Genomic DNA, 24036 nt, shown 5'->3' with positions numbered 1-24036 from the left:
GTACACCGCAATTAAATAGCTTATGAGTATGTGTACTGTTCAACATTTTCACTCTTCCCAGTCAAAGGGCTCGTCCTTTTTCACTCCGTTATTCTTCATTGCCAATTGAACCATTTCCGCGATGAAGGTGTAGTCCGGCTGGCTGTTAAATTTCAATCCATCCAGGTATTTCTGGAGACGGCGGAACTCGACCTTAAAATTCGCCTATAATTTTCTGCAATCCCTTCTATTTTCTTGTTTAGGATCGGTAATTAGAGCTGGAAATACTGCGTCGTTTATTCGACAACGAGGAGAACCGCCACGAAGTCGCATAATGAAACTAATAATGCTCTGGTTGCCATTGTTTCAGCTCATTCAAAGAGACAGTTCGTGATCACCGTAAAGCATTGGGAATCTACTTCCACATCAGCTTTACATTGAAATTAACATTTACATTTAAATTAGGTGGGGCACAAAACTAAAGTAATGAAGTAATGAATGGGGCAGCACCGAATCAACAAACAACTTCATCAGAATATGAAAAAGACAAAAGGTGTTGGATGAGTCAACGGTAGTATGAAAGATAATTTTTAAATCTTGAGAGTAATACCCCTTTTATTCAGGGAAGAAATGTCTTAGGTAATATAAAAACGCCTATCTCCAGCAGACGAGACTGAAAACAAAAATAAAATAAAATAATAGAACTTGCCCTCGGACAGAACTGGAACAAAAGATTAGAACCCTCGAGCGTTCTGCTGTGTTCTTTCATTGCTCTTACCTCATTGATGGAATCGTGATGAAAGTCGGACCACGGAAGAAATCCTGAATCAAATAAATATTTTCTGAGTAATCAAGCGTCCACAAAGCGGAAATCTGATTTTATTCACTGAATGTCCTATCTAAGGAAAAAATTACCTTACTGCGTTAGTCACATCTACCCTTACTGTGTTTGGATATACGGAAAGTTGGGTGAGCTACAAAATCTCAAACTTGTGTACAAAGCTTGAACTTATTCTTGGAAGATTTCATTAATTATTTAATAGCAGGAGAGGTTCAATTTAAATAAATTAAACAAAAATTCGGATCTCCTACCAGATAACAGTTCTACCATCATGTAAAACCAAGATTCGAGGTCATCACGAGGTGATTGTTCCTCCCCATTGTGAGCACTTAGCGATGCATATCGAACTGTCCCTCTGAAAAAAAAATCGCTCAGGGTGCACAGAGATCACAACTCTCACTTCATTCAACAAAACTCCACGTTTGACTCGTGGAACGATGAGACTATAAGCTCGGTCCAAGTATTAATTTGATTTCGTTGACTCTTTATCTTAACTTAACCGACTTTCTTTCCTCTGGATAGATCCTTCGCTGGTGTTTAATCGTTTTGAAATGTAAATGTTTCCAATCAGTAGCTCGCATATTTTCTGGATGTTTTCTGAAAGCGCGCATCACGGATAACCTCTGATTGCTGCTGCAGCAACGTGAGGTAAATAAAATCCAGCTCAAGATAGGGATCCAGAAGATATAGCTTCGAGCGTTTTGGCGCACTATTTTCTACAAGTTCGATTCCAGCGCGCCAGCCCTGTGCGGCGCCGCATCTTCCGGGCCGTTTTATACGGCAATTAGGAAGAAGTGGACGGAACCACATCCCTCTCCATAATCTACTATCCCGTATACAAATACTCCACCTGAAATCCGCACCACCTCAGATTCATGGTATGCTGCCTTATCGTATCCGATGTGAACAGAGGAAAGATTGATTGTCACAAATCAAGATTTGAAAAAAAAAACTTCATAACTTATGCGAGAATTTGAAAGAACTGACTCCAAGGCTTTCTGTCATCCTTTTTGACCATTCTGGATCATTTCTGGACCTGTCCTCATTTTTCTAACTTGAATTTTGATCCAGGTTTTTTTAATAACCAAGAATATCCCGTTTTTCATAGCATTAACTATGTACTTCCTAGGGAAGTGTACAAAAATGCGTCCATCATCTTTTTTTTTTCAGAAACTCCATGCTTTTTTAATTCAAAGATTTCCAGCTGTTTACTTTTACAACAGCTGCTTTACAATACTGCAAAGCCTTGCAATACTTTAACAACCTGCCTAGCAACTACCAACTTCTTTTATCTTCTTTTATTTCAGATCAATATTAGGGGTTCGCACGGATTGCACGCACGGCCTGGATCCTTCCATTAACCATGTTTATTTAGCATTAAGGAATCATCATGATATATAATAACGAGCTCAGTCCGTGTGTGTGTGTGTGTGTGTGTGTGTGTGTGTGTGTGTGTGTGTGTGTGTGTGTGTGTGTGTGTGTGTGTGTGTGTGTGTGTGTGTGTGTGTGTGTGTGTGTGTGTGTGTGTGTGTGTGTGTGTGTGTGTGTGTGTGTGTGTGTGTGTGTGTGTGTGTGTGTGTGTGTGTGTGTGTGTGTGTGTGTGTGTGTGTGTGTGTGTGTGTGTGTGTGTCACGAAATTCGAAAAAGGGGGTGCGACGGGTCCACCAGCGTCAGATTGGTGCGCAATAACTTCGTGTGCAGGATGCAAAAGATAAATGGTCAAAGCCGTTTGATAGCAGTGGTCACTGGATGCTTTGCTTTTCATCTTTATGACTCCTCCGCGTGCCTATTTCCTTCTTCGTTCGCCTCAAGTTTGTTGCATGCCGTTCTCAGAAAGTGGAAACACGCATGCAAACGGGTGCTTAAATATTAGCAGGATGTTTATGTGATCTAACGTGGAACGTTATCTTTATCAGTAGGATGATGTCTTTCACGTCATTTTATGCCAAAACATCATTTTTTGATAACAGTCTGGAAAAGAGTAGGAAAACCCATATTTCAAGTGATATTTTTAAATTTTGTCTATAATGTATTGGTAAGGAGTGTTTCAAGCTGAAGTTCGAATGTTCTCCAAATGTATAACTGACGAGTTTAGCAAGAAAACTGTGAAATCTTTCGCTTTTAGTTATAATATAAAAAAGGAAGAAAGATTGTTGGAGATACACAAGTCCAATTTCATAGAAAACGGCACTAATATTAATTTTCGCTGGTCAGTGAAGGCGAGTGAAGACTTTCTGTGCTGTTTGCTTCGCTGGTGAAGGATAAAGTGTCTGCCATTAGTGAATCTGCTTGCAATGCACCAGCGCCTTCACTTCAAGTCAGAATTGCTTGGGGTTTACGGACCAGTAGCCTATACAATGACTTGCGTAGGACGTACCCGACGTATCAATTCAGTGTTTTCATCCTCCCAGAGAAATCTGATACCAATTTCTCGACCCCGAGGAATGAAACGCTTGGTAGTCACTAGTGCGGGATCGAACCTCTGAGCGATCATGCTGCAGTCACAATGAAACATCTTACCGGCTGCGCTACACCTACTTTTTTTAAGCATGAAACTCGTTTCATCCCACGTAAAATATAAAATAACGTTAAGTATAAACTAAAAAAAAAGTAAACGTAAGTGTAAAATATAGTCAGTTGAATTTTTTTGATTTTTTTATGTCTAAGCAAGCGAATTTTGTTGAAATACAAGACTTCACTGAAAAACACTGGACCATATCTGCTATTTTCTATTGTTCATTATTTTATGCTACTGCGACTCATAATCAGTGACAAAGACTATTTCTCTAGTACACGTGGAAATAACATTTCACACTGAGATTCCACTAATTTTCAAACCGTAGCGAATTGAACCAAAAACATGATCATTCTCCGAACGTCTCACCATTACGTCTTTTTAAAAATTGCTATTAACCATGCAGAAGACCTCACCGGAACCGAACCTGCTCTCTGGGGGCCTTCAGATTTCCGCTTTTGTCTTTGTAAGAGCGACAAACTCCGTAATCGATAAGCACCAGCTGCAGGTTCCCTCGGCTTGTATGAGGAGCGAGGCAGAAATTGGAGCACTGAGTAAATTAAGTCAATTATACGCATCGCAATAAATATACTGTAAAGGAAATAATGCTGAAAATAGTTTGCCTTTATATCCCTGTGAACGAAACCAATGTTGTGTAGTTCCTGGATCGGTGAGAGAGCCAGAAAAGAGAGACGTAAACCGGAAGAGAGCGATAGACGGCCGTCCACGAACTGATGTCGAATTTTTGTTAGATTATCTCCAAGCTAAATTTCTTGTTTGCGTTACTCGGTGTTAAATAGCTTCTTTCATAAACAAGAGGAGTACTCATTCTGAAAGCATATGTTTTTCTTACCATATAACGCTTCCCATCTCTTATGATTCTAGAAATCTGAAACTTTAAACTATAGGGTTAAAGAATAAGTTATGTAGAGGTTTTTTTTGGCTTTTTAAAGGTTATCCATAGATTCGAAATCACTTAATTTACAGCCAAAATCAATTGCGATCAATCGTTTATATATTTTCATTCCTTACTGATTACTTTTTGACAGCGATCGGTGAGTTTCAGAATTCGACGGGGATAAAATACCACTAAGCGTATGTGAAGGTGAGCGGAAAAGGTGATGATCCAACGAAGCCAGGTCTAGAGAACACTGTAATTGTGGAAGGATTTCCCATTATCCCAACCGAGCATCTGGATATTAGTATGACCATATTAGTAAGATTTGCGGTATACGGTTGGGCGTTGTCACTGCGAAAATCACCGAATATCAAGCGCTTGGACCTTTATCACGAACAGCTTCTGTCAAACACCGAAGTTGTTTGAAATTGACATCAGCAACGAACATCGTGACATCTAGTAGATGTCTTTTTGAAGAGTCCTTGTCAGTTCTTGTTTGAACTCAAACGGACGTCCAGAGCGAGAGGAGTCACTGAGGTCGAAGTTGCCTTCCCTAAGAGGGACATACCATTTTGGAGTTGTTCTTTCGCCAGCAAAGCCTTCTAGGTAGCAGCCTCAGCGACACGCGTGCCACTACTGAAGTCGAAAAGAAGAAGATGTTTGAAAGATGCTCATTTCTGTCAACCTGAGGCTTCGCCTTGAGGGCATCTCCGTGCCCAACAAGCTGCTCTTGTACCACGAACTTCGTGAAGTCTGACCTAGGGAGTCAGATTCTACTGCAACACAGTCCGCTATTGAGGTAAAAACGGTTCTGTAGTTCTCTAACCCGACACTTTACTCTATTATTGAGTGGCTGTGATGTGCTGTGATGTGGCGTTTCAGAGGATACATTGCATATAGTCTTTGACTTTCCAGGTTCTGAAGAGGGCTGACCGCGCCGGAGTGTCAGCCGAAATAAAGTGGAGTTAGCCGTCTTGGTTCAGTGGTCAACTTAAAGCAGAAAACAAAGGTTCGTCTTTTGCTAGGGTCTTTTGCTACAAAATACATGAGAATAAAGATCTCAAAACTAAATGCTGGAGAGCAAGATTCATGCTACGGAATGATGAATGACGTTCAGTAATACTTAACACCCAACATATACAAAAAAAAAACGAAATAATTAATGAATGAATTAACAAAAATCGCACAAGGTTATTCTTCAACCCAATATAGCTGTTTTCTATTGCCATAACGCCAACAGCTCAGGGAATCATTAATAGGGACCACGCTGTCCAGGAACAACTTACAAATTTGATGCATATTCCAATGTATTTTTCACTCATCAACAAGAAGTATAACTTTCGCGGAAAACTTCATTAAGTAAATTACAATGTTGGGAAGATTGTGAGTCAGAGAAAGAATCATAAACAGGTATTAAATGTGCGAAAGTTCGACTTTCCTTGAATCTTGGCATAGAGATTGCAACTTGTTGATAGTCGAAGAATCATAAAAATGTCACATCAGATGTCCAGGAGCGGATCGATGCGATCAACCTAGCGCAACGCATCGCGAATTCTAACGGTTACATTGGTAATATAGCACGTAGGCCAGATCTTGGTGCGCAGCAAGAATATGCCACACTGGTTGAGTCGAATAAGATCAATTTCTGCCTGCCCTTCATAACCGACGACCTGAGTAAAGCTATACGGGCTAGTCTGGTGAAATGCGGTCTCGAGGACCAAGTGAGAGTTGTGGAAATACCTCCAACAAATCTCAAAAAACAACTAGTTCGAAACAGAATGTACGACCGCTTCCGCCTCACTCCAGACTGTGTAATATGCCCATTCGGGAAGGAAGGGGACTGCATGGTCTCTGGTGTAGTCTATCTAATTTCGTACAAAACATGTGGGGACCAATACATTGGCGAAACAGGGCGCCCCCTTTGTATTCGCATTAAAGAACATCTAAGGGGGATGAAACAATCGAATGCAGCAACTCCCCTCGGAGTTCACCGCAGACAATGTCATGAAAACGTTCCTTTCTGCGTAGCTGTCACAATTCTATCGTACGAACCCGAAATTATAGCTCGCAGAACTTTAGAAGCGTTTTGGATAAATGCAAAAGGTCCAAAAATGAATAGAAAGGAAGAGTGCTTAGCCGTGACCAACGAGCTGGCCCTGTATCAAGACCTTTGCGGGTTTGATCTACGGGGTCATATGCGGGTCGCATCCTAATTAGTATCAGCGGAGCGATAGCACCACGCGGATATCTGCTAACATCACGGCAACGCGGCTACTAAGGTAGGCACAACGATTTGGGCTTTTTTGGTTTTAGTTTCCGGGTGTAATATCCTAGGGGATGATGACTTGTTTTGGATGAGGCATTTGAGAGGATATATTGCAAATGTTCTTACTTTCCAGGCTCTGACGAAGGCGACAACGCCGAAACGTTAGCCGTAATAAATTTTGTTAACAATCTTGGCTGTTGCTTAAATTCGACTATCAACAAGGTATTAAATGTCCTCAGCATAGCATATGTATCCGTATGTTAAGCTGTTCGGATGACTCATAGCACCAATATTAATGTATACATAATTTTCCCTGTCCAGGTGGGAAAAAAAAGATGTTTGAGGAATTCATGGGACATTCTAGGGGATTTTTTTTTCAGCTATAAAGAGATACGACTTCACTACAACGAGACTGAAAATGCGACGAGGTGAAGTGTAAAGAAATGTGGTACTTAAACTCACGCAGTGACGATATTTTGATCAGCAGTACACAACAAATGCTGCGTAGGCAATCTCAGACCAGTAAATGTAAACATAAACTCAATTTTTATCTCAGCCACATTTGGTTCCCAAAGTTTATTTGCGTAAGTTATTTTTTTCTTTTTTTTAGAGAGAAACTGAGATGACCACGGCTTGTCCCATGACTAGAAAAAGAAACAAATAATTCTTTACCAGTGGCATTATGAGGAATTTGAAATGGTCTTCTATTTTGCCACGATCAATCATTCGCACCAGATGGTTGCAGCCTGAAAAGAAATGATGTTGTAACAATATGTTCTTCCCGTTTTCCTATGACTGAACCTCCAAACTGTACACCAAGCGTTGCATAGCAAACATACTGTATCGAGTCTTCGTCCCAGAATTTAAGACCAACTAATTTTTTCTTGGGCACACTGTATGGTATTTTCTCTCGGGCACACATTGTGGTAAAAGATAGAGTAAATTAAATAAAATAAAAAATTATGGTTCTTCAAAGAAATGTAAGTAAATGACAAGTAAAAACCAGAGCAAATCGCAGTGTAATGCAGGATGAGGTGCGCTCAACTATAAAAGTTACACTTTGGAGAAAACGTTTTGGAAGGAAACGAGAAGAAAATAAAAGAAAATATCGAAGCACACCAACAACTTTTTGATTGTGGTCAATTCGCGTGACTTAGCATGCGGTAGACGAACAATATCCTTAGAGCTTCTCCACAAAAGGTGTAAAAGAGAGCACACCTCTTTTTTCACAGCGATACGTAAATTCCATGCAAATCTTTTCGATTTATCACCTTCTACGATGGAAAGGATCAGCAAAACGTACGATCATATTGACTCCATCGTATAACTATCTTATATTGAAGAAGTGTAAAAAACAGACGTAACGGAGGGACCGCGCCGAAGAACGTTAAACAAACTTTCTGATCGCAAACGACATTCCCGAAGCTTATTTCGTTTCACTCACTCCGAACGGCTTTTCCCTTATTGAAAGCTTATTTTGGCACCTACTTACTACGCTCTGCGTATACATCGAACATAAGCTTTGACATGGTCATTGTCTCGTTTCTGAACCCCACACTGACCAGACAGACTTCCGTGCAGGAATTAGACGACTGGTCACGTTGAATTCTTAAACTACAAATTTTTAAGAAGTTTCTTGCGGAAAATTCAATGTGATCTGTGTCACTGGACTGTTTCACCGAAAAAAGAAATCGAAAGACTCCCGAATCTATGATGATTCCATTATAGATGTGAAAGTAATACACACGATGTAAAACTCAATAAGACCGTAAGGTACAAGACTGTAAAGGGTGACTGTCTATGAAAATAAAGTAGATTTGCTGCTAAAGGAACAAATCGCGGTCATTTGATTTAGGAAAAAAAAGATCTGCGGAAGACAGCCGTTGCATGAAGATGGGTTTTTTTTTTTCGTTCCTCGAGGCATCATAAATGTGTCTATCACCTCGTATCAGCTGCTCCAGAGCATTTTGACGTATATTCTGTGCTTCTTGTAAAAAATGTTGAAATGAAAAATGAAATCGAAGAAAACAATGGATGAGGTAAACAATAAAAGAAATTTCTCTGACGCTTTTGCGCTTGAAAGTAAAGATCGAGGAAATTTTCGGAACTTTTATCTTCCACACAGTTTGAAGGATTCCAGTTGTAATTCAGAGTATCGCGGTGAAAACAAGCAGCTTTCTTCATGAATCCAGAAATCAGAGACAGCAGGAGCACCGAAAGCTGTCAGTCCGAATAAGATATTAAAAGCCATATTGTCGAACACTTCTGACACCATGATTTACGCGCCTTCAAAAAATGAGAAAAATCTCTCTGAACGTGGCTTTTAAGGACCATTATCGTTTTAACAACAGTCTAATCACAGTGTCTACGTTAGACTGTCCTCAAATCTCGGCATGACGGATATGCAGCTTTTTTTATTGATTCACTGATGCCTTCGATTTTTCAGGTACTGACGAAGGCGATGATGCAGAAACGTTAGCTGTTAAAAAAAGAAAGTTCGATACCACTTTTGTTCACAGCTCAAACAAATAAATAAAAAAACGTGATCATATTTGTATCGGTCGTTGCGTAATTGAAGCATAACTTAGACTGTTCTCTGTATTGTCGTTGTAGCCGCGCGACTATAAGAAGCCGAATGTTCCGCATAGGATCAGAAAATGCATCGGCTTAAAGGCAGCATACCACGAAGCTGAAGCGGAGCGGAACACACAGCGAAAGCGTAGAGTCCGCATAATAAATGACGAAACCCAGCACAGCTCCGCTCATTTTTTCCTAATCGTCGTTTAAAAAATGCGTGAAAGATGCCTATTTTTGAGACGATTTCAGCTAAAATCCGCCACTCTCGTGCACGCATCGCATCCACGAGCGAGCGGTCGAAGATCAGCGATGTCTACTCAGCAGCCTACTCAAGTGAAACTAACGGAAAGGCTACTGAAGTGACAGGAATTTGTAGATAGAGGAGCACTCTACGTACCTCGTAGGAACTAAAGCGGCTCTCGCTTTTTAAGGAGGACTATGGAGAGATGCGCGCAGCCACCACGGATCCTGCAATCTACAACCCCATCTTTAGTTTTTTCCGGGAATCCATCGACACATAAGATTCGTGGCATGCGACCTTTAATTATGAGAGGAAGCTCGAGCCATTTGTGGGACGTTACCACTTGGATTTCTCTACATTTCTATGAACACAGAAAATTCCCAGTAATATTACTTGAGTACACCGAAACCTACTACAAAAGAAAAAACGATGCACCTTTTTTGACTGCCTGATTCATTACGATGTAGTCCATGTCGAGACCGTGAGAGTTTGCGCTACAAATCTCGAGCTTACAAGCAAATGCCTTCCCGTCGGACTTTCGCAAAACCTTAACGAAACTCGTTTAACGAAATGAAACCTAAAGAACCCATGAATCAAACCTCAAATACAGCTCCATATCTCCCTTGTGCGAGTTTATGGCCAACTGCATACTGTCCGTCTTTACCACGAATTAAGTTGTTAGTTGATGGTAATTTATCGTCGATAGAACACGACGAAGAGGATCGCTCACAACTTTCCAGATCGAAGGACATTTTCTATAATTTTCCATTTTACACTGCGTGTAACACTTGAACAATATTTATACCTACAGTAAAGACAACAATAAACGGATTTGACAAAACATCGATATCAATTTGGAATTCTTTGATACAGTAGGAGGAAAGCAGTCTAACCCATTCTGATGTTTCAAGAAATTTTATTTGAGACGTGAAGTTAGACGAGCAATTCCGAAAAAAAAAAAAACAGAAACACTCGCTGTTTCTTCATTTTCCACTTTCATCAGACACATTTTGGAAAGCGGAAAGATCATTGTTGGAACAATATCAAAACATAAGAAGCATCTGGAATTTTTCGACTGCTCTGTTTTCGATGTGAAATATGCGAAATACCTTAAGAAAAAGCAAAAAGGACGTGAAAGCTCACAACAACAACAGCTGACCTCATTAGCAAGAAAAAAGTTCTATGTTCGAATTTCGAAGGCGAAATAGCATATTTGAGTAAAAGATTCCAGAGTTCAGCCAGTTTCTCCAGAAGAATCCAGAAGAACAACACAATGATCATCATTTGGTGTACTTCTAGGGATTTTTTTTCTTCTCCAGTGCCAAAATTCAGGACTAGTATCCCATAAAGAATTTATTTCCACATACTTTATGACTGTTTACAACGATTCGGTACCAAAGGTGATTTTAAAGGTTGAATGTTTGTTCGGCCATAAGTGATAGTGAATAAGTCATGTGATATTACACAGATCGGAGGATTCTGCGGTTTGAATGTCCTCCTCGTTTCTTGGAACCCAAACCACTCTGGACTCGTTTTACTTACTTAGGGATAAATATAAAACAAATACAGTGAATACATAGTGGAAAAACAGAAAAGAGAACAAGTAAGGATCAGTTCCGTGAACGATTTCGGCCAACCTATAGTTAGTACTCAAAACCACCCAGAATGAGGAAGGAAAGTTAGGTATCAAAAGTTGTAGAGTTATCAAAGTCGCTAAGAAATTGTTTTGCAGAAAGATTTACAGTTGTTCTAGCAACAGCTTGTGACATCAGCAGAAAACAAACGACGGAACGTAAAGGAAATTATCTCAACCTTTCACATTACAACCACCCTGCACTGATTAATGAATAGACATTTCTGACCGGATGGTGTCATTTTGAGGAATTTGTCAGCTCAAGGTAGCCTCCTAGGAAATAAAATAGACGTGTTTAATGCACCTTATCTTATTTTTGCTCTGTTCTATCAAATTTTTCGAATGTATCACTAAATTATAAAGCGTCACAATTATGTAATGCTATTCGGCGTAACAACGGCAAAGACAACACTTTCAAATTTCGAAGAACAAAACGTTCAAGTTTGAAATCAGTTGCCTTAATGACAACTTATGAAAAACAAATAAGTTGTTTGCAAGTTAGAAGGTTTAAAGCCTGCGTTCCGAAAGACAAAGAATGTTCTAAGCAATTTTGTGGTGTACAAAGTGGAAGTTGGAAGTTAGTGCTCACCTCCTCTCTTTTTTCTTTGAAATAAGAACGTTCTTTGTTCTATATGAGAATTTCTATCTAGTATAAGAATTCAACATACCGGGACAGTCAAATTTGCTCCATGCGAAGTCATTTGTTTAGAAATGAGCTTTTGAAGCAGAGATAGGGCGAAGATTTCCTCAGAGCGAACTGAACTGAGGCGCAAGTATCGAAAAGAAACGCAAAAAGAGGCGCGTCCTCTGATCCGCAGTAAACTCTGCAGACAGAAACCACGTATAGCAGCTTTTGAGCCAGGCTTTCGATTCATCTTCAATTGCGTTGCTTTGCTGGGTCACAATTTGTCCCAGAATATTGGCACTGTGAGACATTTTTCGTTCAGTGACAGCCGGAAGCAGAAGGAGTGGCTCGAAGGAGTAGTGAGCAAAATTAACAGCAGCATTAAAGCTGTCACAATATGTTCTGATTCTTCCGTATGTATTTCATCGTTTTCCCAACACTATCGCTCTGCTGCCCATCTCCGATGTATGCTAGGCGGAAAATCTGTCCGCTTTGTTTTCCTCTGCAACGAGCAGCAAAAACAACGTCTCATGCACTTCTCTGTTGTCACGTCCGACCTTTTCACGATGCCCAGCAGAAGCTTCTTCCTCACTTCCGAAGGAAAAGTTCAAACTCCCAGTTGGCCTCATGAACACTACACCAAAACAGCTCTCTTTTAAAAGAGAAAAAGTAAGGATCGCACAATGAAGCAAATTATGTGCATCTCGGAATGGAACAACATGAGTGAGTCCCAATTTCGAATAATGGGGGAATTTTTTCTAAAAAAAAAGGCTGAAAAAAATTTGGAAAATTCCCGCAAAAAAAACTCAAAGAACATTGGGTACATGGTATATTCTAAAGTATATATGTTTCCAATGTAAATAATTTCTCATCTTCACATACAATGACGCATAATGTGAGTCAAACGAGTAGCCATCGCTTTTTTTATTCCATCCAAGAAACTATCTACTACAAAATTGTTAAAATTCATATGTTTTCTCGGTTTTACCATCGAATTATCACCTTGAAATTGAAAGGTTCCTCAAGACCGTTACAGATGTTCCAGAAAATCACGTTCGATGAACGCGTACTTCTCCAATTGAAGGAAGACTAGGAAATATTTGTGTTATCCAAATTGGACAAAATGTTCATTGGCATCCGAAAACAGGAGGTTATTTAGACCAATTTTTTGAAAGGAACTAATCGATACGCTTGGCCCCAGCCAAACTTCAAGTAATACCAACCTGTTCAAGTAATTAACACAACGAAAGTGCTCCATCGATAGATTGAGGCATAAAAGTTACACTTTCAAAGACTGAAAAAATCCTCTCGGAAACTCTTCAGCAAACATACCTGTACTTGAAAATAGTTCATACTGTAAGCTTCTAGCTTTGAAAATGTCTAGTTTTTCCAGTGTCAAACTTACAACATTACTCTATTTCGTTATTTGGTCCAATTTTTGAACAGCTGTCAACAGCTTACAATGAACGCTTAAGTCTCGCGATTCGGTACTTGCCTAGAACTTTCCTTCCTTTACGAGAATTGAATTAGGCGCTAACATCGGATGAGAGAATTTCTGAAGAGAATGGAAATTTCGGACCAACGTATGATGTGGGGTACCAAAATGCTCTAAATAACCTCCTGATTACGGATGCAATGAACATTTTGTCCAATTTCGAGAAATAAGCGGAAATCCTATGAACACCCCTTCCTTATGTATCCGCGGGATATGCCAATGGAAGGATTGCGGAGGTGTGAAAGTAATTAACGGGGCTTGAGGAAACTTTGCTCGTTTTCAGACCACACATTTGTCAAAAGTAAATTCTCGAAGTATATTTGAAATCAGCAGCTCATTTACTTTCGAATGGTACTTTCAAAATTTAATTTTGACCACTTCCAAGAATTCCGACGGTTTGCGACGGATTAATCCGTCGGCGACGGATTTTGGGACACAAGTTAGTACCGGTGTGTACCGGTGTTGTACAATGACGCATAATGTGAGTCGAACGAGTAGCCTTCGCTTTTTTTATTTCATCCAAGAAACTATCTGCTACAAAATTGTTAAAATTCATATGTTTTCTCGGTTTTACCATCGAATTATCACCTTGAAATTGAAAGGTTCCTAAGAGTACAGATGTTCCAGAAAATCACGTTCGAGAACGAGTACTTTTCTCCAATTTAAAATACTAGGAAATATTTATGTTATCAATGTAGATATTTGTATTTGGCTTGTGAAAACAGGGGTTTTTAAACTAATTTTTTGAAAGGAACTAATCGAACGCTTTGCCTTTCTCATGCGCAGAACTTCAAGTAATACCAACCTGTTCAAGTAATTAGACTACAACGATAAATACTATAACGATAACGATATGAGGGCATAAATTATTTTTTAGAGACACTGAAAATGATACTCTGGAAACTCTAGCTCATACCGATAGTAAATCTACATAATCTCATTAAATTATAGATAAACAAGAAAAACAACAATAAAGAAGCTGCAGCCGTTCCACGCTTGTTGCAACTCTCATACACAACATCAAGGATGACGCACAAATTGCACAGCATTGATCTATCCCCATCGGATGCGTCCACGCGTTCCATTTCAATTTTCAGATTCACTTGAGGTTTATGAAGATTATGCTGTGTATAGAATCACATTCTGGGGCCAGCCGTTGTGTCAATGCTGTTTTTTTTTCTCCAGTACCAATATATCGACCGCTGTGGAAGGAAGGGTTTGGTTGACAACACAGCGGTTACGGAACAGTCTATCTTACAGTCACAGGCAAATCTTAATTCCATCACCAGTGACAATGGTATTCGGGACGAGCAATTCGGAACCATCGAACTGAAAACACGAAACGTCCATTATGAACCCATAAGTAATATGTATAGGAGACACCAGACTGATCAGTTTTCCAAACGAAGCAACACTTCACGCCCTACAGATGGTAGAATGTAGATGTGAATATAGTTAATTATTCTATTTATTTATTTATTTATTTATTTCTGTGGTACTAGAAAGGTCAACTGATCTCTTCCAACAGAGGTTACGTGGCAGATCTCCAGGTGGTGGGTACGTTTACGCTTCAACACGAAGCTACGAAGAAAAAGTCGAAGCTTTCTGTATGGATCTAGAAAAGTTCTACAGAGAAGACTGCACCTTCTACAAAGCTATTGTTGATGACTCCAAAGCCAAACGTTTCTAAGACCTTTCAGCTCACAAGACTTGATAGAGGAGTGATAAAAAAAAAGCCCTTAAAGAGAGAAAAGCAGCAGAGAAAGAAAGAGCACTCGCTACGTCCGTTGGAACTTTACCAATCGTAAAACAAAAATGGTCTACCAGGCTCAGATGGAACCTTTGCGCCAAGAAAGAGAATGAAGAAAATCATCTATGACTCCTACTCTGATCTCTTAGACAACTTCATTCATTGTCTCTACAGCGTCTGAGGGTTGACGAAAATGTCATTCCAAATGTTTTCTAGTCCTATGTACCACATGCTGTCACGTCGGTAACAAATTGTAGGGCACTCTGTTCCGACAAGAAAAGATCTGAGATCATCTGAAGAAATTTTCCGCCACATCTCATCAACGCTCTGGCGAGACTTTTTACACGTCACCTGCCGAAATGCGAGGTCCCTAGACAGTGGAAGACAAACGAGACCGTGTTGTTGTATTAGAATGGAGGTCCACATGACATCGATAACTAACGCTCAGTCTAGTTACTATCAGTCACCTACAAGCTCTTCACAAGAGTGATTCTTAATGGGGTTGAAAAAGTGCTAGACGAAAGACAGTCATGCGAGGAAGCAACGTTTCGAAAAGGGTCACCACCTTTGATCACAATCACAGTTTCGAAGCCCGTAGAGATGTCACGAAAGTGGAAGATGTCCTTCCAGTTATATATGCCTTTGACTCAGTTGACAAAAGCAACTTTGCGACTGAAATTTCACTATTCTAGGAGAATGTTATCATCGACATCAAGGGATTATTACGTCAGGATGGTACAAGCTCACAAAATTATTAACGGTTACTCTCGAGAATGCAATGCAAAAGCTTGAATGGAACAAGATGGGAGTGAAGGTTGATGGCCTGCAGCTACGCCCTATGCGCTTTGCTGATGATATCGTCCAGGTAATGTTTAACGGCAGCCAAGCGGAACAATTGCTGGCCGAGTTCGAAGAAACATATGAAACCATAGGTGTTCAGCTGAATCTACGAAAGACTATGTTTATGAGAAACATGGATTTTTGATGCCTCATTCACGCTCAACGGAACGGAATATCCAAATGTGCCTGCTATGAGTCGGGAAATTAACATGATAACATATTAATATGATAAGCGACCTTACCTTCGATCTAGACAGGAAAAAGCGAGCGGAAGCATATAGGGGAATCGAGGATGTAGTGAAGGAGACCAAAAACGTTCGGCTCCGTGATCACCTCTTAACACAACCTTTCTTGCTGCTTTGACTTACGCTTCGGATCAGAGACGCTGCTACTCATGTGAAAGGAAGTAAAATTAGGCAGGCCGGACACGTGATGAGTTTCAAGCACAACCGCCGGACCAAAGCCGTGAGCGACTGGGTTTCACTTGATATTAAACCCACTAAAGGAAGATCGCCGACCGGATGGTCAGACTTCTTAACAAAGTCCTTTAAAGGAAAAAATTGAGATTAATAGACTATAAAATTCCCCAAAGACTAAGCGGAACGAATCACCAGTTCTGGTGTACAGGTGGTAACAATAAAGTTACAAACTACTAGAAATTTCAATCAGTAAATAACTTTTTCTGGTGATAAACCCGTAAGCAAAAAGCCGCATAGCCGCAGACTCTGTTTTTTGTATAGGTGATTTTTTTTTTTTTTTTTTTTTTTTTTTTTTTTTTTTTTTTTAATTTTTAAATTTTTTAATTTTTTTATATTTTTAAAATAATTTTTTTTAAAAATTTTTTTTTTTTTTTTTTTTTTTTTTTAATAAAAAATATAGAAAAAAAAGAAGAAGGTGGGGGGGTTTTTTTTTTTTGTTTTTTGGGGGTTTTTTTTTTTTAATTTTATTTTTTTTTAAAAAATTTTTTTTTTTTTTTTTTTTTTTTTTTTTTTTTTTTTTTTAAAAAATTTTTTTTTTTTTTTTTTTTTTTTTTTAAAAAATTTTGGGGGGGGGGGTGAAGGGGGGGGGGGGGGTCTAGGTGGTGGTAGTGGGGCGGTTGCCCTTTTTATTTTAATTTTTGGGGGGGGGAACCCCCCCTCCCCTTTTTTTTATTTTTTTCTTCTTTTCCCCCCGTTTTTTTTTTCTATTTTAAAAATTTTTTTTTTTTTTTTTTTTGGGGGGGGGGGGGAGGGAAAGGGGGGGGGGGGGGAAAAAAAAAAAAAAAGGGGTTTTGGGGTTTTTTTTGGGGAAACTTCTTACCCCCCTTGAAAGTTAAAAAAAGGGAAGAGGTGCTTATTCCAACGAAATCACCCTCGTGCATACTTAAGTAACCTACTCAAATAAAACCAATTATTAGGATGCTGAGGAAACCGGAACATGTGAAAGGTAATTGGGCGTGACCGCGCTCTTCTCCAATCCGCAACCCAAACTTATGCCTTCTCCGGTGTTACGCCTTTACGTCGTCTTCTTGTCAGGCGCTCTTAATCAGGGGACTGATGTTATTGTTTGTCTCCACTACTCGCATCTTTCGCGAGAGGTGTGCCCTCATTGAACGTAACTCTGCCCTACCTCTCGATCTAAAGCAGCAGCTCGCACAGAGTTCATCCGTTCATCCACATCCTGAGAAACCTGGCCTCTCGTTCTCAGATCTCTCATGCTATAATGCTCAGTACTTAAAAGTGAGGAAGTGGAAAGTAGTTGCTAGAGATCCCATGCTCCCTTTAGGTATATCCGTTTATGATCTTTGGCAGTGTGCTGAACGACAGCGCCTTCTGCAATATTACGTATAGCACGTATGTGGCCAAATCGTTTAATTTCGTTTAAGAAGCAGGGCCTCCACGGGCAGGAAGTAATCAGACTCGTAAATATCTGACCTCCACTAATTCGTTATATAGTCCACAAGCGAAGCAATGACTGCCAATCTATCAAGCAGAAGTCGAAGGGCCCGTTGCAGGAAGCAACTTCCACGGATTTTAAACCCTTGACAATCTGGGGAGAAGTGAAATATATTGTAAGCATTTTCGCCGCTTCCAAGAAAAAAAAAACATGCGGTCAAGATGTAAAGGAGCGAAAGGCAGTTCGTGACAGTACGTACCACGAGAAAAAGCAGGCTCCTAAGCAGAGTTGAATACACCATGAAAAAAATTGAAAACCACAAAGGAATGGCGAATTATTCGCAGTCACTCAGGCAATATGACAGAGAAGATGCTACGACGGAGTATTCTGCATAAACAAGCACTTTCGGGGCCGGAGTGAGGTAGCTACTACTGCAACCAACTGGTGAATAGTCAGCTTTATTATTTATTCACTTACCCATCTATCGATATGATTATTTATTTAATTACTATTTATCAATTATTTATTATTTAATTCCAAGCCGAGCCGTGTCGTTTTAAAAAAAATATATGTACACAGGGCTAAAACAGAAAAAAAGCACCATTTAGCGTTGAAGTTCTTCTAAGAAGGTGCACACGATAAAAGTCTAAATTTTAAACTAGAAAAGCTATTTTGCATAATGCATAATGCATACTGCTTCCAATTCTTCTTCTAAACTTTATTCTACCAAAGCCTTTTTTCATACTTCGCATGTTTTCCTCTTTTTAGTGCACATATCTGCTACTACTCCTGATGTTCCTTTAGCTGCCTCTTGATTTTTTTTTTCTTACAGATCAACGTTTTTGGATGTTTTTTTTTTGCGGAAACGTTGCATCATTGTTGAAACATGAGTGACGAGACCGCGAACAGCAGCACTTTCCAGCTGATCCTGTGGGGATCTTGAATCGGATAAACTGGATTTCACGGGGTTTTTGCATGTGAGTCATTGAGGGTAGTGTTCTCAACGGATGCTTTCCAACAAATATCAGCTCAAAAAACTGTTTTTAAATACAGGATATAAAACACCTGGTGCATATTGAGACAAAAGTCGCTTTTCTCTGGATGATTTCAGTGCTAGATTACATGCAACTGTTGATTTAGAGAAAGTAGAGCTTGAATCACTGATATTTTTAATCGCCTCAAAGTGACGATAGATCAGAAGCACTAGAGGTGCAGAAAAAGTCCCTTGACACAAAAATCCAACTTTACTTTGTAGACAGGTACATCACAGAAGTTAGGGAGCTTGATTATCGGGAATGTAATTTCCAAATAAAAGACTGTTATGAACTTTTAAGCATAAGCGAAGGAAAACGCACACATATTGAACGAGGTTGAGAACATAGAACCTATCATCAAAAAAAGGAGGCTAATGAATTCAACCTTTTCTGCTACGACCAACATGACGAAGTCGTTAGAACATGAGACTTGAAGAACACAAGAGTTGGATAGAAGCTGGATGAGTTCAGACTATCTTGCAGCGAACAACTGGTGGAGTTCACATTGTGAGTGGGAGCGAGAGGAGAACCACGAAAACAACGATGTCATTCATCTGCGATGAGAGAAAACTCAAATGCTCCGGATCATCTATCAGATGAAATGCACTTTATGGAAAAAACCGTCTTTTTCGGGAGCCTTGCGCTTGCACCTCGCACAACTGGCTCCAAAAGAGTTTGCACTCATCAAAGGTCCATTCAACTTTCGAATTTCGCAAAGGTGCTGAATGTGATCAGTTGAGTAAGGGTCGACTAGGCGCAGATCCTAGAGAAATGATAGTGCGGATTGTCAAACTCTCATTACTTCTCTGATCCTCTTCATCTTTTCCCTCGTGTCACACGCAAATAAGACAGTTGGTGTTTTGCAACAAATCCGCCGTAGCGGCGTAAAACCGACGCAAATCCTGGAAGACGAGTCCCAATTCCTGAGAATGTGAAAACTGTAGGTCAGTGGTACCCTCGTTGCTTGGTAGTTCAAGAAATTCTTGAAAGCGAAAGCGGCCTGTTTTTCTTTTTCATTGAGCTAAGAAAACCCGTTGATTTCTACATGAATAGTACATTGTCTGTGCAAATACTACGTCGCGATAGTTAGCAATGCCCCATTCTATCGATTTTGCATGAAGCAGGAAAAAATATCTACAAACTATCGGCACATAGGCATCACCACCGTAGCTTGCTTTTGACTTCATTAATTCCGAAAATTTTCCGAAAAAGAATCTTTCGACTGCAGAGAAAGAGCGTGGAATAATGTGAGGGCATGTCCTTATTGTTCACAGAAACAACTTCTTATTATGTTGTGTCTCTTAAGTTTTCTTCTTCTGGTGAAGCTTTGTTAGCGGCCTGACGTTTCAACAACCTGATCTTCACCAATGATCCGAAAATGGTTCAAGGCTTCGTATGTTCAGTAAAGTAAGTATCAGTATTCAGTAAGTATCCCATTAAAATTCCTCCTAAATCCTCGCCAAGCCTCAAAATCCTTGAAGAAACCACGCAAGAATTCTAAACAGGAGCACAAACTGATCAGTCTTATCGACTAGTGGAGCTGATGAACCACCGCATTGCCACAGGCGACTAAGGTCTACACATTATGCAGTATCCTTAGGTAATGGTGTCCGGATAGCGCTAAGGAACTACCTGTGGGACAATTTTATACATCAAAGAACGTTACGAACGGAAGTCATTAGTAGCAGATAAGTTCTTATAGGTTCTTTCCTGGAGGGAAAGAACCTATAAGAACAGTTTCCTTTGGGTAAACCTGAGACTACTCGCAATTCAGCTCTATTTGGTTCAAAAAAGACACTAGTATGGGCAACATTTTTTTCTGTTCAACAATTTTCTGCAAGAAACCAGATACCTTTAAGTTTCCAAAAAAAATCGTTACGTCAGAAATCTTACATAGAATATTTACATTCTTGAGGATAATAAGTGCCATCTTGCCCAGTACTGGCACCAAGAAATTCTCAATTTCGCTAAGAAACTGTGCAAAGAACGTTAAAACTCATAACTATGCCCAAACTATTTGAGTCGCAAACCCTCAGTTTTAAGTTATCGAAGAAGAGAAGATCGCGAGGTCCGGTGTGGTACCGCTCATCTCTCCCTAATCTTCGTTCAAAAAAAAAAAAACGGCGTGGAAGACGCCTTTTTACGACGATTACAGTTGTAACGCGCCACGGTTGTGCAGGCGTCCATGATCGAGCAGCCGGAGATCGGTTATGTCTTCTCAGTAGACCATTCAAGTAAAACCAACAAATAAGTTGCTGGGGGGACTGGAACATGTACATGTGGCGGTGGCGCGTTCTAACGTACGTCGTAGGAACTGAAGCGTTTCCCACGCCGTTTTTTTACTACGATTAGGAAGAGATGAACCACCCCGGGTATCGCAGTCTACAACCCCATCTCTAGGTTCTCCCGCGGATTCTCTCACCACGTCAGATTTGTGGTATGCAACCTTTAAGGATATTATCCTACTATTCTAATTCTACCTTTGTTATTTCTTCAGTCAATATATCAATGGGCTTTAGTGCACACTATGCGTACGAAATGCTTCTATGTTTATATCTCGTGGTCCTCCCATGAGAAATAAACGTTGAAGCTCGCAGTATTGTTTTTTTACAAAAACATCCTAACGAACAAAAAAAAAGCAAGGAAGCAAGAAATATGCAGAAGACATCTCTCTTTCGGAACTTCCGAAATTTCCCGAGAAGAGCATAAATAATAAAAATTTGAGCATAGAGTAGTCATTTAAGCCACGCATTTGAAGAGCCTCGAGATATCATCCGATAATGAAAAGCAAAGAACAAAAATGATCTACCCGGATCATGTTTACTTACCTTTTTGACGGAGCAATGACTGAGAGATAGCTCTTGTTTGATACGGACCGTGAAGCCAAGAAATTGAGAATCTTACCGGAAACCCCTTGCATGATATGATTGGATCTTTTAGGCATACAAAAGTGCTACAATTTCCACCTTTTTGAAAGCAGCATTTTGAGAGTCAAATGGGCATTTGCAATTACAAGATGCCAAATTTTGCTGAAAATGTTCTGATGCTGAACGAGAATTCTCAATGAAAAGCGAGAATGAGATGTGATGACATAAAACTTGACGTGCCACCTGACAGATTGTAGAGAATGTAAATAACGGACGCTTTAAAAACACTTCACCCAGTAGACTGCAAGCATTTACCTATCGCGAGCCTAATTGTCGATTAACGATCTTGGAATTCGGCAAGGATCTGCGGACGAACATATGCGCAACACAGAGTGCTTAGTTCGAGATTAGTGCACATGTCTTACTGGATTCTAGACTCAGAAGCTCTTAAAAACATATCAAATTTCTGTTTTACTTCTGAATTCAAAGCGTTTCGAAAGTTTCTCTGGATTCTAATGGAACAAAGAAAACCATTTTAATAGTCGCATATTTAAAATTGCAGCAACTGTTTTTCCTCGCATTATACCAATAGTTAGCATAATAAAACAGAATATATATGTATGTTTGTATGTGTAGAATTATGTACGTATATGTATATGTATATGTATATGTTTATGTAAACATGCATACAAATGTTCCGCACACGAATCTCAGAGGGCGCACAAGTTTCGATAAAACTTTGCAAACAGCCACTTACAGATACCCTAAAATCCCATAGATAAGAGCGGTCCATAGATAAGAGCGGTTTGTGCTAGAAAATGAAAATTGACGTTTGTATACGTTTTTTTTGGCGTTGTGTGCTCATGATTATCGCAATAATAGCCTACAACTCTACCTTTATTCTTACTGTTTTCTATACTCTTTCTATCCTGTATCACCTGCTATGAAACGTCGTAAATCGTATACAGCAGCTTTCAAGCTAGACGCCGTCAATTATCGTGATTTGCATTTAACCTTGGCAGCGGCTAGTCATTTTGAAGTCACTGAAGCAATGATAAGAAAGTGGGTTGTTGATCGACAAAATCTTCAAGAGATGCCAGCAACGAAGAGAGCCCGACGATACAAAAAACAAAGCGTTGAAGAAGTTGAAGATGCCATCTACAACTGGGTTGTCAAAAAACGAGAAGAAAATAGAGCTGTCACGGTGAAAGAAATAAGGACCAAAGCAAAGGAATTAGCAGAAGAGCATGGTCACCAAAATTTTAAAGCATCTGCGCATTGGTGCATCCTGTTTATGACACGAAAAAAGCTCTCTGTACGAAGAAGAACAAGTGTCGGTCAACCATTACCCTCTGACCATCTACAAAAATGCTCGGATTTTCAAAAGTTCATTGCAGCTGAAGCCTTAAACGTATCCCCTTTCAATTTGGGAAATATTGATGAAGTACCAGTTCCCTTTGATATCATCTATGAACGGACAGTTAATGTGAAGGGACGAGAGAACATTAAAATTGATTCTACCGGCCATGAGAAATCTAATTTTATTGTGAAAACAAATGGAAAAGGTTGGATGAATCAGGAATTGATGAAAGAATGGATTGTGAAGTATGGGACAAAAGAGAAAATCACAATTCCGACCCTGATCTTTGCTGATATTTGATTCTGCTCGTTGCCACGTAACTGATGAAGTGAAACTATTTTGTCAACAATATAGCAAAATTGCCGTAATACCAGGAGGATTGACTAAAATATTGCAACCCTTAGACGTCGGCATCAACAAACCGTTTAAAGACCACTTGAAAGCTGGCTGGGAAAAATGGATGAGAGATGAAGCTAAAGCAACTTACACAAAAAGTGGAATAAGGAGAAGGATGAGCTACGAAGAAGCTGCATTTTTAGTTAGCGAAAGTTTCCAATCCATTTCATCTGATGTTATTCAACATAGCTTTGAAAAAGCATTGTGTGATTTGGAAAATCTCAAAAACGATTTTGCCATGATGAATATAAACGATGATGACGAAGTAGAAATTGGAAAAGTTTAGTGTTATGTTTAGGTATGTTGGAGTCCTTGTTGTTTAATATACAAATAAAATTTTAAAAATATTTTTTCAAAATCATTTTTTACCGGTAAATTAAGCCGCTCTTATCTATGGAATTTTACTGATCGAATGGGCTCTTCAAGTTCTATCCAGAGATCAAATTCCGGCATTTCTAGAGAGATTCCGGCAGAAATTCCGTTAAAATCGCTATTTTTCTATATGAATCGTTTATTAAGTGGGCGGGGTTTAGAGTTGAGGGGCGGAGCTTCTTCTAAACTTCTTCACCGATTTTTATTTATCCATCCATCAAGTCAGAGAGGTGACTGCATTCAATTTCAATTTCATTCCAATTCATTTTTCACCGGTAAATTAAACCGCTCTTATCTATGGGATTTTAGGGTAGTTTGCATGTTACATGTATAGTACAGTCAAAACAGCATGAAGGGAGGTGCAGCTGCGTAACCGGTTACGCTCGAAGCGGTGCGGTGGGGAGTAGCGGTTAGAATCGAGTGAGGACCCTCGCTACCACCGTTCGCTGCTGCAGTTCGCAGTGATCCCACC

The 24036-nt window shown here is 39.7% G+C and overlaps 3 protein-coding genes across 4 annotated transcripts; 2 read left to right on the top strand and 1 right to left on the bottom strand.

Moving 5' to 3' along the window:
• Positions 1–48: 48 nt before the first annotated feature.
• On the bottom strand, positions 49–11651 carry RB195_015016 (uncharacterized protein; the record flags this gene model as incomplete). Of its 2 annotated transcripts, XM_064205530.1 has the most annotated exons (10): positions 49–192; positions 689–700; positions 758–801; positions 1072–1175; positions 3752–3885; positions 3959–4099; positions 7172–7245; positions 9753–9864; positions 9917–10072; positions 11619–11651. In XM_064205530.1, the coding sequence occupies 10 exons, from the start codon at positions 11649–11651 to the stop codon at positions 49–51; spliced, it is 954 nt and encodes a 317-aa protein (XP_064061411.1). The 2 variants fall into 2 exon arrangements, with proteins under 2 accessions (XP_064061411.1, XP_064061410.1); XM_064205529.1 differs by having other exon boundaries at positions 689–801.
• A 3699-nt stretch (positions 11652–15350) lies between these two features.
• Positions 15351–15805, top strand: RB195_015015 (uncharacterized protein; the record flags this gene model as incomplete). The annotated part of the gene is made up of 2 exons (XM_064205528.1): positions 15351–15414; positions 15513–15805. 2 exons carry the CDS (start codon positions 15351–15353, stop codon positions 15803–15805), a joined length of 357 nt encoding a protein of 118 aa, XP_064061409.1.
• A 6574-nt stretch (positions 15806–22379) lies between these two features.
• RB195_015014 (uncharacterized protein) lies at positions 22380–23096 on the top strand (the record flags this gene model as incomplete). Its single annotated transcript, XM_064205527.1, has 1 exon — positions 22380–23096. The coding sequence occupies one exon, from the start codon at positions 22380–22382 to the stop codon at positions 23094–23096; it is 717 nt and encodes a 238-aa protein (XP_064061408.1).
• Positions 23097–24036: the final 940 nt, after the last annotated feature.

Source organism: Necator americanus, chromosome V (genome assembly GCF_031761385.1).
Source record: "Necator americanus strain Aroian chromosome V, whole genome shotgun sequence".
NCBI lineage: Eukaryota > Metazoa > Nematoda > Chromadorea > Rhabditida > Ancylostomatidae > Necator > Necator americanus.
This window is presented reverse-complemented; position numbering and strand designations above follow the sequence as displayed.